Source organism: Engraulis encrasicolus, chromosome 21 (genome assembly GCF_034702125.1).
Source record: "Engraulis encrasicolus isolate BLACKSEA-1 chromosome 21, IST_EnEncr_1.0, whole genome shotgun sequence".
In the NCBI taxonomy this organism is placed as follows: domain Eukaryota; kingdom Metazoa; phylum Chordata; class Actinopteri; order Clupeiformes; family Engraulidae; genus Engraulis; species Engraulis encrasicolus.
In genome coordinates, this window is record NC_085877.1 from 26,101,450 (window position 1) to 26,113,871 (window position 12,422).

Genomic DNA, 12,422 nt, shown 5'->3' on the forward strand with positions numbered 1-12,422 from the left:
ATATGATGTTCTGCGCTTAATTTAGGCCCCATGATGAAGGCACTGGTGATACTATTTTATGCTCAGGAAAGGCAATGAACACAATGACAACAATATGGTGCACACTAGTTTTATTTTGGTGTAAGTTCATAAATTCATAAAATAATTTACACAACCAAAGCACTGGAACGCTCACAAATCTACACATCCTCACAGCAGCTGCTATTGGAGCAATTGGAGTGTATTTGAACACCAACATGACATCTTCTTTCTATTGCATCTACTCAAAAATAAATACTACATTAGTTTGCCACTCTGAATGATGTGTGTATTAAATGGGAGTGAGAGGACGTGTATGCGCACATGTAGATATTTGTTGTTAGGGATTTCTCATATACCAGTTAGGCCTAGGCCTTAATCGCTCCCAGATAGGCCTAACAATGGAATTACATAAGTAAACTAATAAAAGGCCCAATATTTTTTGCAGGGAAACTGAGGCAATGGATCTCCACCCATTAGGCTAATTTTCCATCTATCGGAAAGACTTCAAAGCTATATGCATCCCCCTAACATCTCCCATTCAGGCTATAGGTTATAGTGTAACAGTCATCAGTTTTTTTGGTTAAATCACTTTACATTCCTCATTCTGTTCAGTCAAACCCAATCCATGAAGAATTGGACGCTATCCACTACTACATTCAGTGCAAAAACAGTCACCAGTGTTAGACTTCACATAAAGCAACAGTATGTGTCTTCCTACTCTAGAGTTGTTTTGTGAAATGGTGAACACGGGAGTTGTGTATCTGAGATAGTCCGACCACAAAGTTAAAGGACAATTCCGGTTAATATTCTTCACACTACATTTGAATAGACAGTAACATGGTAAATTTATGAGGGCATGGTTTGTTTACATTTTAATGAAAAAAGGACTTACCATACTCCAAATGTTATGCCACACTAGCAGACATGTTACAACATAGCAGTAACCTTTGGGGTGATATTTTCTTTTTAAAGAAAAATGTAAACAAAGCATGCTCATATTAAAAATGGTCAGGATCTCAGAAAAGGCTGACGCCTCTTCAGGTACTGACAATTCAAGGGTAGCAATTCAACTGCGTGTTGAATTTGGCCAGAATTCCCCTTTAAGCTGGCGTGGGCTTAGCGGTTAGATTTGGACCACACATTCAACATCTACTTACACTTGGCCCACAGAGGGCCATGAATCATAGGCCATTAGTGGGACACCTCTGGTAGCCATCTGTCTTCTTACCGCCATTACGCATAGGGGCTACCAGACGGAGCACACTGTAACTCTACTCTGAACCACATTGACTAGGGCCGCTGACGGCTTTGGCCAGGCCCAGGACAAAATCAATTAAAAGGTCCCCCGACCCAATATATATAATTTAATGAGGACCCAAATCTGGGCCCCCTTTCACTCTGGGCCCAGGACAGCTGACCCCTTTGGCCTCCCTGTTGGCCTCCCTGACTACAACAACCAGCACACAGATACATTGCTGATTCTGGGATAAGGCTGGTAGTCAGATAGTAGGCCTATTAACCCGAGAACAGAGTACTTTTTCCTTTGCACCATCCCATACTCACACTGGTAACGGCCAAATACTGATTTGGGCCGAATTGAGTGATATTCATTGCGCTATTGTAGGCCAGGAACAAGTGAAATGTGTGGTCCATCTCGGGGGGTCAAATCAGCTTCACTGTGTGGGCGGCCGATCACACTGAACATCTTAACTTCCCTGAAGAACCTTCAGATTGTGGTGGAACCTCTTAACGTTCTAGAAAGAATCTCAGTGTTGCTCAGGGAACTGTTTCCAAGAACCGTTTGGTTTGTGGGTTCCCTGTGGAACCTTTAAGAAAACATTGCGGTTTATCCTAGAACCAAATTGTCAGCTATATGCTCTTCAGACAACTTCTAGGGTTCTCAGAGAACTTTTAGGTGTTCCTCCACAGTGTAAAACTGAATGTTCTTCGGGGAACTTTTGATGTTTACTAAGTGATAATGTAGTGATTTGGGTCACGGTGGGGAAATGCAATCAGTCACAGTGATAGACAGTTTGACGCTGATGTCATGCGCAGCATCTCGCTGCTATTTGGTACATTTCACAGTCGAACTTTGCTACATCTAAGCAGTTAGTGTATTGCACAGTGTTAGTCACAACAAGTGTATACATACAGTGTAAAGCCTTGGGTTATGAGTAAAGAACCCTCTTGTCTGTCATACGCAGTACGCACTGTCTGTTTTTCTGTACTGTTTGTCTGTCGTACGTAGAGTATTTTTTAGAGATATGGTGCTCAAAAAAAAGGATATCTGAATGCTCCAATGACATTATTAATAATGGGAATGGATGTCTAATCAATAATAGAATCAATAATAGAATGGATAATGAATGGCATCCATGACGGAAATGGATAGTCTAATAAAGGATTGTGTGCAGGGCATTCTGTAAATCTGTGGGTACAACTGAGCCCTTTAAACCGTCAAACATGAACCACCAGCAGCAAATGAATGAACTCAAAGTAATTCATCTGCAAAGCCTCATTAGGTCGGCAGATAGAAGTAATCACCCCTAAGTCGCTTGACCAGAAGTGGGTGCTCAGGCACTGGGCTTTACCGTAAATGGCACTAATCTGGCCAATCAGAGTGGCTGATGAAATTACGTCATAATGGGTTAAAATAATCAATAAATAAACGTGAAAAAAAATCCTCAATGGGTGGCCTAACAACCATATATGATGAATGTATGTATTCCTGTCTGAGTGTGTTGTTCATGTCATGCGACATTGCAGAAAGGATAAGGCTGATATGCTTCATTGCAAAAAAAGGAGGCTTCACAATTCGGGAAAATGAACTTGATTTTGAGCTCAAGGCTATTGGTCACTGTTTGTTCCTTCCTGTTCTTCTCTTCCTCATGCTTCTCCTTTTCCTTCTTTTTGTCTACAGTTCTTGCCCGCCCGTTCTCTCCTGATGGAGAACTTGTAGGGTCTTCATCGCCGAGTCGGTCCAATGGACAAGATCCTGGATCAGATGGTGGGTCCAGACCTTCATTTTGTAACTAGTGGAGCTGTCCATCTCATCTGTTCCCTGGATGGATGGATGGATGGATGGAAAGAGAGAGAGAGAGAGAGAGAGAGAGAGAGAGAGAGAGAGAGAGAGAGAGAGGGGGGGGGGAGTGAGAGGGAGAGAGAGAAAGAAATGGTGAGTTGAAAAAACACTCATCACAACTGATTATGAAAGCCATGCAAAGCCCACCTGGAAAACTCCCAGCACTACACAGCACACAGTGGTCACTGATCAGTCACTGCACACAACAAAACTGCATTTATCCCTCATCCGTGCAAAAAAGCACCACAAGGGAGCAGTGCAGTGGAGCGATACCATGCTTAGGGTATCTCAGTCATGGAGGAGGATGGTGGAGAGGACAGGTTAATTACTCCCCCCTCCAACTTTGCAGGTCATGAATCGAACAGCAGCCCTCATGCTAAGCCTGACACCCTTACAACAGCTACCCATTACAGAGCATAATTGCATTCAGATGTATTGTCGATGACAAAGAAACGAAAAACAGACCGAAAAAGAGGAGAAGAAAGGGAACGAGGCAGGGGCAGGGGCAGGGTCAAGAGAATGTGGAATGTGATCTGTTTCCCCACTGCATTCTTTGAATATAAAACAACACATTCTGGGACTGACCACATATGGTCTTCATCTCATGGACAATACCCGTCATCTAAAGAACATTTTTGCCATTCATTGGACTGGCATATTGTTATGTTTATTTTGGACTGGCATTATTGTAGTTGTAGGTGGTTTTTTTTGGTCGATGTTTTATCTGTGATTATTGTGTGGCCGAGCCTTGCGTCAAAAACCTTCAAAAACAAAATACATAAAAAAGAGTGGGAAGACTGGTCAAACACACGTGGTACCTTTGGCTTTACTACTGTTTGACAGCAGTGTCCACACACAGACTTCTCTTGTTTACATAGCTAAGGTCAAGAAAGCAACACACTTAACATTGTTATGATAGACTAACTCCACTGGGAAAATGCAGTAATGTCTGGAAATGTCACACAGGACACTGGCCAGTGTTATTTCAGTCAAAACAACACAAAAAACCCTCTAAGACGTTTAAAAATGTGCAGGCCACAAAAGCAGATCTTACGACATTGGCACATAGTGACAGGTCAGTGTGAACGAGCATTTTTTTCTCAACACTTGGCAAAGTAATGTTGCAGTACCAGTTTTGGTCATGATCCCACACACAGCAGACAAGCAGAATGTGAGGTCTGTTTATGTCCAGAAAAGAAATATATATTTTTTATTCAAATGTAAGACTTGACTGTCATCCAAACAGACCTTGTACTTGTTTAATATTAAGGAAAACAATGTGGTGCAAATGAGCTCTGCCCTCCGCACTTAACCTCTGGTGGGAATCCTTACGGTCTCCAATCTTTCTGACTTCCAATAATCAGAGGTTGAGTTGTGCGCAGCCAGGGTCGCGCAGCCAGGGGTAAACAAAAATTTAGAACCCATCTAAACAGCAACCCCAGCCAAACCTGTACAGTATGTGCTAGGCATGGTACGGTTTGCGTTGCAAACCGAGACCGTACGGTTTGCATGTCACGGAACGGGGTAGTGGGCAACCGCACGGTGCCCACGGTTTCAAAAAAACAAGAAAAAAAGAGTGACCACCGGCGGACGACGCTATTAAAATCCTACTACTTTTACAAGCATAAAACACAAAGACTACGTAGGATATTGAGTGTGGAAAGACTGATTTCTATCAGCCAACTGAAAGGCATAATGTAACAGCATGCGCCAGCTGACTAGGCTACAGTAGCCTACAAGCAAGTGCAGGTCGGTCAGCAGCGTCACCCCCCACTCTCTCCACCTTAGCGCAAGTGACTGTTCCCAGCCTTTATGCTGACCATTTTAAATTAAATGAACATGAATTTACAAACAATGACAGATTAGCAGAACATAGAAGACTATTACTTACGTTACAGTAGCCTAGTAGGCTATATCCACGTGGCATTGAATGGGGATTCCGGACGGCAAATGCGAGATCATTGAACATATCCATCAGATTCACTGCGCTGTCCTTAACTGCAATCAACTGTAGGCCTAATTATATGTAGCCAGTTAAACTCTGACGGACGGAAGGGGACTTTGTGCTGTTGCCTAGTTAACATTAATGTTTAACACTATAACAAAAATAAAATTTGACTGTTTTAAAAGGCTCAGCTTCACAGGAGTTTTGTGAAACATTCTTGTGCATACACTTCTAAAAAAAACGATCTTTTAAAATTATTTGTTACCTTAACTTTCACATTTTAACATAACATAACCCTATCACTTGTTCACTTAAAATTGAATTTGACTTCTGATTTTACTTCTATGCTTCTCACGGCCGGCAGTTTCATGATAGGAAGCAACTGATTAATAAACGCAAAACTCGCAGAAAGCGGTATCAAAATAAAAGTCCAATTCGTTCTCAGTGTGTCATTAACCAAAATAGTCATACTGCACTGACCTAATGGTCCCACTGCCTACAGGAGTGTAGCCGTTTTATTTTTACACGTCAAATGTGTTATAGCATGTAATATTTGAATATTTGTCAACCTTAAAAGTTAGGACTTAGTTCTCCCTTTTTGTGAAATAAATGGAAGCATGTTAAAATCATTGATATCTTTCCTCTTTCAGTTGGGTTAAATGAAGTCAAATTCAACATACCCATGATAAGCTTACATTTTCATTCTAATTTGTATATAATACATTTTATTAAAAAAAAAAAAAAGAACCGTACAAAACCGAAAACCGTGACCTTGAAACCGTGATATGGACCGAACCGTGACATTTGTGAACCGTACCACCCCTAGTATGTGCTAACCACTCTTTCCCCTTCACACATTCACCCGCACCCCACCCCACCCCCAGTATATTTATCCAATCCCTACTTAGGTGCATGTATTCGTTCCCACACTATATCCAGCCCTACTTGAGTACATACACATTTTCCCAGCCCTACAGGGGCATCCACCCTTTCCCCCTTCAGATGTCCGCCGGCCGCAGCCCTATGTGGGTGCATCCACTCATTCCCCCAGTACATCCAGCTGCCTGGTTGCATCCAGTGTTGCCAGATGTGTCTGATCAAATCCCGTCCAAAAGGTTCTCAAAAAACGCCAAAATGTGCTAAATTCCGCCCAATTTCAACAAATTGCATTGATTTCTATGGGCCCAAAACTGCAGAAAAAAAACGCCAAATGGCCAATTTTTCCCGTTTTTACCCGCAGACGGCCATCCCAAGTAGCCCAATTGGGCGGGTAACCGCCCAATCTAGCAACACTGGTTGCATCCCCTTACCCTCCTACATCCATGCAGCCCAGCTCCATCTGGGTGCATTCACCCGTTACCGCGGCTGTACGTGTGTCACATATTCACTCCAGCCTTATTAGTTTAGTTACGTACCTAACAAATGAACTCTTTTGACTAAGATGATCTGAATGAATGACAATGTTCATCACACACCTGGGTGCGGTTGTGATCAGACATAAGAGCATTGGCACACTTCTTGTATGGCGCAAATATGTACAACTAGGCCTACTGTATGTGCCAACTAATGTGCAACTGTTTCATCTGTGGCAATAGCAACTATGTGACAATTACGTGGTGCAACTATCTCATCTGTAATACGGTATTTTACTGTGGGCAAATAAACTGGTAAAAAACATATTCTCTCAGTATTTGTCCATATTCACCCCAGTTCTACCTACACAGGCGCATTTAACTATTTCCATCCATCCTCTCCTCTCTTCTCCTCTCCTCTGCCCTCTACATCCACACTTTCCCTGTGTTCATGCTTCCCCACAGTCCACCGCAGGCCTACCTGGGTGTAGTCGCTGTCTGGCTCCAGGTCATCCATCAACTGGTAAAAAATATTGAAAATTAAGACATGATCTCATGATCTTTGCCTTCTAAAGCCATTCGCTAGTTCCCTATACCTATAGCACGAGAAGTACATCAAACTCCACAACTTTTGAAAATCCCACTCTTCTTTTGTGGTACTGTATTGTTCCTTTGTACTAACATAACTTGCTTGTAAAATGTTTGCAAATTTGATCAGTGTTAGAGGGTGGCACTGACTTGACATTTTGAATGCCAGTGAATGGGCCTGTTAAGTCAAAAGTGTGACTATTTTGATCAAAACTAGTATGGAGAGCCATTTGGAAGAATGCCTTTCCACTTTCCAGGTTTGAAATTCCTTGTGCATTGCCGTGTCTCAGATGGCGCACTTGTGTCAGTGCACTGACAGTCAGTGCATAGTGCTCACAGTGCACTGGGGGTCTTTAGTGCAGTGTTGTGGAAAAAGTCTGAGCACTATACACTGTGCCCTCACTGGAAGTGACGGTTGAGCTAGCATTAGCTCACCAAAATATTGGTTGGCTACTGTTTACATTGCATAGTGTGTAATGCTTGTATTTGCATTTTCTTCATCCCAACTGGAAGCTATTTCGTGTACAATACTTGGCTTGGCAGGAAAAGGTTGGTGTCTCAGCCACATTACTTACAGAATTACTGGAGACTGTTGACCAAACTACAGTATTCTTTAGAACTGAACGTTACGTTTCTACCGTTTTATTGTCAAAATGGCGCCCGTTTAGTGCGTGAAGTGTCCATCGTTGAAGCACTGTGTTTTTCGCCATTGTTAGGGCATCATCCGGGCACTTTTCAGTGCACTGAACTAACTACATTTTTCAGTGAAAGCGCCCTATGCACTGAAATATAGTGCCCGAAGTGCACAAGTGCGCCATCTGACACGGCACATGTTTTTTGCAGTTTTCTTTTAGCAATGCCACTCTTTGTCTTAAAGGAACAGTCTAACCATTTTTGATTTTTACATATTTGCAGTATTTCCAAGCATTATTTATGAATGTGCGTATCATTTTCTTCTCAGTGTTTTCAGTACTTAGATTTGTTGGATCAGAATTATTAGAATAGTTTAGCATTATCACTGGAAGTAAATGGGAACATTAGCATCAAACCACAAGTGATCACAAGACGGAATTGAACAGCTGGTTTGCACTTTGGTGAATTTTTCATTAATTTTAAAGTAGTTTATAAGTACATTTGAGAATGTTTTGTTTGTCCTCATATACTTGCATTGCTACACTTATATTTGGTGAACTGTTCCTTTAATTATCTAATCCTTCCACGCCCATTCATCAATTCCCCTACCTGCGTGCATCAATGGTAGGGCCCGAGCTGGATGGTACTATTCCAATTCAAATATTTTACTGGGGACAAATTAGCTGGTAAAAAAACCTCTACCTATGCTTTCCCCCAATATCTCCATCCCAGCCATACTTGTGTGTGTGTAGTCGTGGTCTGACACCAGGTGTTCCCACATTTCACTGCCAACCCGCCCCCCATCCCCCTCTGCTGTGGCTGCCACCTGACCCACACTTTCCTCCAGTATATCTGCCCCCACCTTGCATTGCTGAGGTCGTTATAGCAGGGTGCAGGCATCCTCTTATTTTCAATAAATGTTTTCATACCTTTGGCTACATCAACAGGTAAAAATAGGAAAAGTAGTAAAAAAAATAAATAGTAAACCGTAAAGAAATCTCATTCCACTAACTATAATCACCCCCGATCCCCCTACCTGTGTGCAGTCGTGGTCGGGCCCCAGGTGTTCCGACTCCCCGCTGTTCTCCTCCGCCGCCGCCGCCTCCAGCAGCTTAAGGGTGCTGTGCAGCAGGTGCCCCAGCCGGGCCTTCACCGCCCCGCGCACCTCCTCGTACTCCCCCTCCTCCAGCCCCAGCTCCTCCTCCTCCCAGCCGATCTGCTGCTCCAGCAGGGCCAGGAGCCGGCGCAGGGCGCAGCGGTGGTGCCACACCCGCTCCACGGTGCTCGGGGCCTGGGAGGAGGAGTCGGGGGAGTCGGTGGAGTCCAGGGGCTCCAGGGAGCTGAGCACCAGACGGGGGCCAGACGAGGACTTGTTGGAGGGGAGGCACTCACGCTCTAGCTGGGGTACATGGGGAGAGAGAGAGGTGGGGGGAGGAGAAGTGAGAGGGGGAGGGGGGTGTTGTTGGGGGTGTGAGGAATGGAGAAGAAAGTGGAGGAAGAGGATTATGGTGTGGGAGAGGTGGAGAGGATGACACGAGGGTGATGGGGGATAGCGAGAACATGGCAGAGGGGATAGAGCAGAGGATGTGGGGATGAGAGGTGATGTGGGAGGGTTTTTTGGAAAGAGCAGGTGGGGGGCGGTGGTGCATGGGGAGAGGTGGAGATGATGTTATGGGATATAGAGACATGGGCAAGAGGAAGGGAAAGGGATGGCGGAGAGGATGGGTGTGGTTGTGGTGGCGGATGGGAGAGGTGAAGCGGAGGTGGAGGTGGGTGATGGGGGTTGTTATGGTTGATATAGAGAAGAGGGCAGGGGAAGAGGATGGTGTGTGTGTGTGTGTGTGTGTGTGTGTGTGTGTGTGTGTGTGTGTGTGTGTGTGTGCGTGTGTGTGCGTGTGTGTGCGTGTGTGTTGAGAGAACAGGGCACAGGGGAGAAGATGGGTGTTTGTGGCGGATGATGTGAGCAATGACGTGGAATGAGGGATGGGGGGGGGGGGGGGGATGTGAGAGAGAAGAACAAGCAGTTCGATTTAATATCATTAGTACAGACAAAAAAAGCTAGGAGTGATGGATGACACAATGAAAGTGCTCCGATTTAATTCAATTTTTAAGGACAGCGGAGAAAACCGAAGGCACTCAGCTTAAATGTGAGGTCAAGAAAGGGGAAGGAAAAAGAAGAGGGTGACAGCATAAAGTAGGAGGCGTATTAAGTGCAGCTGCCAAAAATAAATAAATAAATAAAAATATAAATGTACCTTAAGGGGCACAGGTTATTTTGGATGTTACAAATTATGTGAGTCATCCCTTGCTTTGCTGGGAACCTCCAGGGCTTCCTTCAGGGCAATTGATTGACATGTGTTTTATATTTTAATTTCGCAAGAATTTGCAAGTGTCTGAGCAGATTGAGCATACAGCATCTGGATTTGGTTATATTCAACAGGGAAGTTTTCAGACTTGTGTTATACTATTGCTGATTTTTAAGATCCTTTTTATATTACCGGTATAAACTTAAAAAAAAACCTGTACAGTATAGAATAAAAACTCATTAAAAGTCTTGATAGGCCTCGATGATGCGCGCAACATTCCATGCGCCTGACAACATGAGTAACCATGGTGGCCCTCTCATCTGTCTTGACAGTAACTAACGGCAACATCCGCTCGCCGAGTGTGCGTTAAAAATGAGGCTGGCATGACAACTAATCTATGGCACAGAGGAAACCATCTGTGAGGGGAAAGGGCTTTAGAAAACCAGACACCACTCTCGGATAAAACATGGTTGGAATTTGGAGAGCAATTCATTATGCGGATTGCACCAGTAGCTGGCGCGCCTTGCGTAGCATACTTTTAAGCATCACCACACAGGTTAACCCTGCCTGCATTGCGTCTGATGTAAGTCATGGGACGGTAGATTTACAAACGACCGACTGACACCCCAGGCAAGGGGTCTGAATTTTATGGTGGGCTGTAGGCAGGCTATGTGCTTCATAGCCTACTACACAACAGTATTGGGAGATTCCAGCATCTGTGACAAAGACCAAACTGTTAGTATTGTCATGTTAGACTGTAGTCACATTGTTCTCAGTGAAATGTTACACCTCCGTCAAATTCCCCATCTACTCATGTCGCTCAGACGATAATGAATAACACTGGCGGCAGGCCGATAGCAGTGTGCTTATAGGGTTGGTGATAGTATGTTGTGGCGACACGTATAACGGTATGCGCAACAGTTCATGGAACACATAAACTTCGGAGGAGGATAAGAGCCACTCACATACAGCTCCAAAAGTCGACAGCAGTCCTCGTTAATCAGGCGAGCCAGATCAACCGCTCTCCGCGTTGCCGACCTATTCTGCCCGGTTGGTTGTGAGTCCTCTTGCTCCTCCATGGCAGCAGCAGCAGTGAAAACACAAAATCAACGACCCCGAGGCTTGTTTTTTCGCTCAGCTAATTAACAAGAAGGTGTCGTTCCCAGGACGTCGTAATGTAGCCTAAATGTGTTTCTTTCCTAAACACAGGCGAAATGTGTTTAAGTTGAATCATACGCTACGGCTTTAACGGTCAATGTGGGGATTTGTTAGGAGTGTTTGGTAGGCTGACCATTGCAGAGCATTGGACAGGCGAGCAAGCTGCATGGATAACATGGGCGTTTCAGGGGGTGGGACTAGAAGGGGGATCACAACTGGCGCGTCATCATGATTGGCACCGACACACGCGCTCGCACATACCGTAGCCTAAATACGCGCACTGTCAGTGTGCAAGTGTCAGCTCCGATTGATCATACACCAACACATTCTGTTTACATAAAATACCGTACTTTTGGATTGACTGCACTGTTGGTTGGCTGGAAAACTCCAGGCGTAAATTTTGCCTCGTGCTGTACGTGTGCGTTAAGTGTTCGTTATTCTCACCATGTTGATAATTGAGTTGTCCGGTCATACTTCTTTTCTAATTTGCTCGCCAACTTGTAAGCAGCGGTTGTGAAGACAACGCAGCCAAGGACAGATGGGAGTCGGGATGATGCGAAATCGGAAACGGTCCAGACAGCGAGTAGGCGTGGTGCCTCTTTGGTCTGCGTAAATGGCAACTTGCTCACACAGTAACATCTCTGTCATACCCAGAGCTGGACCGACCATCTGAGTGGGCATTTCCCAGTGGGTCCCGCACCCTTGTGGGCCCCTATTACATATCTGAAAGTAGGGGCCCACAAGGTTGCGGGGCCCACCGGTGAGTCAGTTCTTCCCCGCTAATTATGAGGGGCCTCTTTGATTCAAAAGTGCCCGGGTCCTTATTCTCACCCAGTCCAGCCCTGGTCATACCTGAAGACTCTCGGGCAGGAGAGAGGGATGAATTCATGTCTACAAAGGAAGTGACTATCCCCACACATGTGGAAATAGCCTAAAGGAGGTGTGTGTGTGTGTGTGTGTGTGTGTGTGTGTGTGTGTGTGTGTGTGTGTGTGTGTGTGTGTGTGTGTGTGTGTGTGTGTGTGTGTGTGTGTGTGTGTGTGTGTGTGTGTGTGTGTGTGTGTGTGTGTGTGTGTGTGTGTGTGTGTGTGTGTGTGTTTTACCGGCTAGGGCTACCTCCACAGCTGACAGGAACAGACATATATAATAACTAAATTGGAAGTACTGGAAATGAATGGGGACCTTTTAAGCGCAAAATAATTATTTTATGCATCCTTGGTTAGGGAGGGGGCGCTTACCTAGGGGGATGTCAGTATATAGGTACTATGGCAACTGGATAAACAAAAAGCAGGGTAGAAGCCCATGGAAACTGCAGCTTAAAGGGCAAGACCTGGGACCT

At 44.7% G+C, this 12,422-nt stretch overlaps 1 protein-coding gene across 2 annotated transcripts; it reads right to left on the reverse strand.

Moving 5' to 3' along the window:
• Positions 1 to 95: 95 nt before the first annotated feature.
• Positions 96 to 11,237, reverse strand: LOC134437044 (uncharacterized). Of its 2 annotated transcripts, XM_063186477.1 has the most exons (4): positions 10,893 to 11,237; positions 8,658 to 9,020; positions 6,882 to 6,920; positions 96 to 3,082 (listed from the first exon to the last, which is right to left on the reverse strand). In XM_063186477.1, exons 1-4 carry the CDS (start codon positions 11,004 to 11,006, stop codon positions 2,936 to 2,938), a joined length of 663 nt encoding a protein of 220 aa, XP_063042547.1. In that variant the 5' UTR covers positions 11,007 to 11,237; the 3' UTR covers positions 96 to 2,935. The 2 variants fall into 2 exon arrangements, with proteins under 2 accessions (XP_063042547.1, XP_063042548.1); XM_063186478.1 differs by lacking the exon at positions 6,882 to 6,920.
• Between the last annotated feature and the right edge of the window lie 1,185 nt (positions 11,238 to 12,422).

Bases quoted from the DNA above. Each gene is read 5' to 3' on its own strand.
- LOC134437044 (XM_063186477.1), bottom strand. From the start codon at position 11,006: ATGGAGGAGCAAGAGGACTCACAACCAACCGGGCAGAATAGGTCGGCA. The intron at 9,021-10,892 runs GTGAGTGGCTCT...CATGTACCCCAG, and splicing joins GTCGACTTTTGGAGCTGTAT to CTAGAGCGTGAGTGCCTCCC. The intron at 6,921-8,657 runs GTAGGGGGATCG...ATTTTTTACCAG, and splicing joins CCGACCACGACTGCACACAG to TTGATGGATGACCTGGAGCC.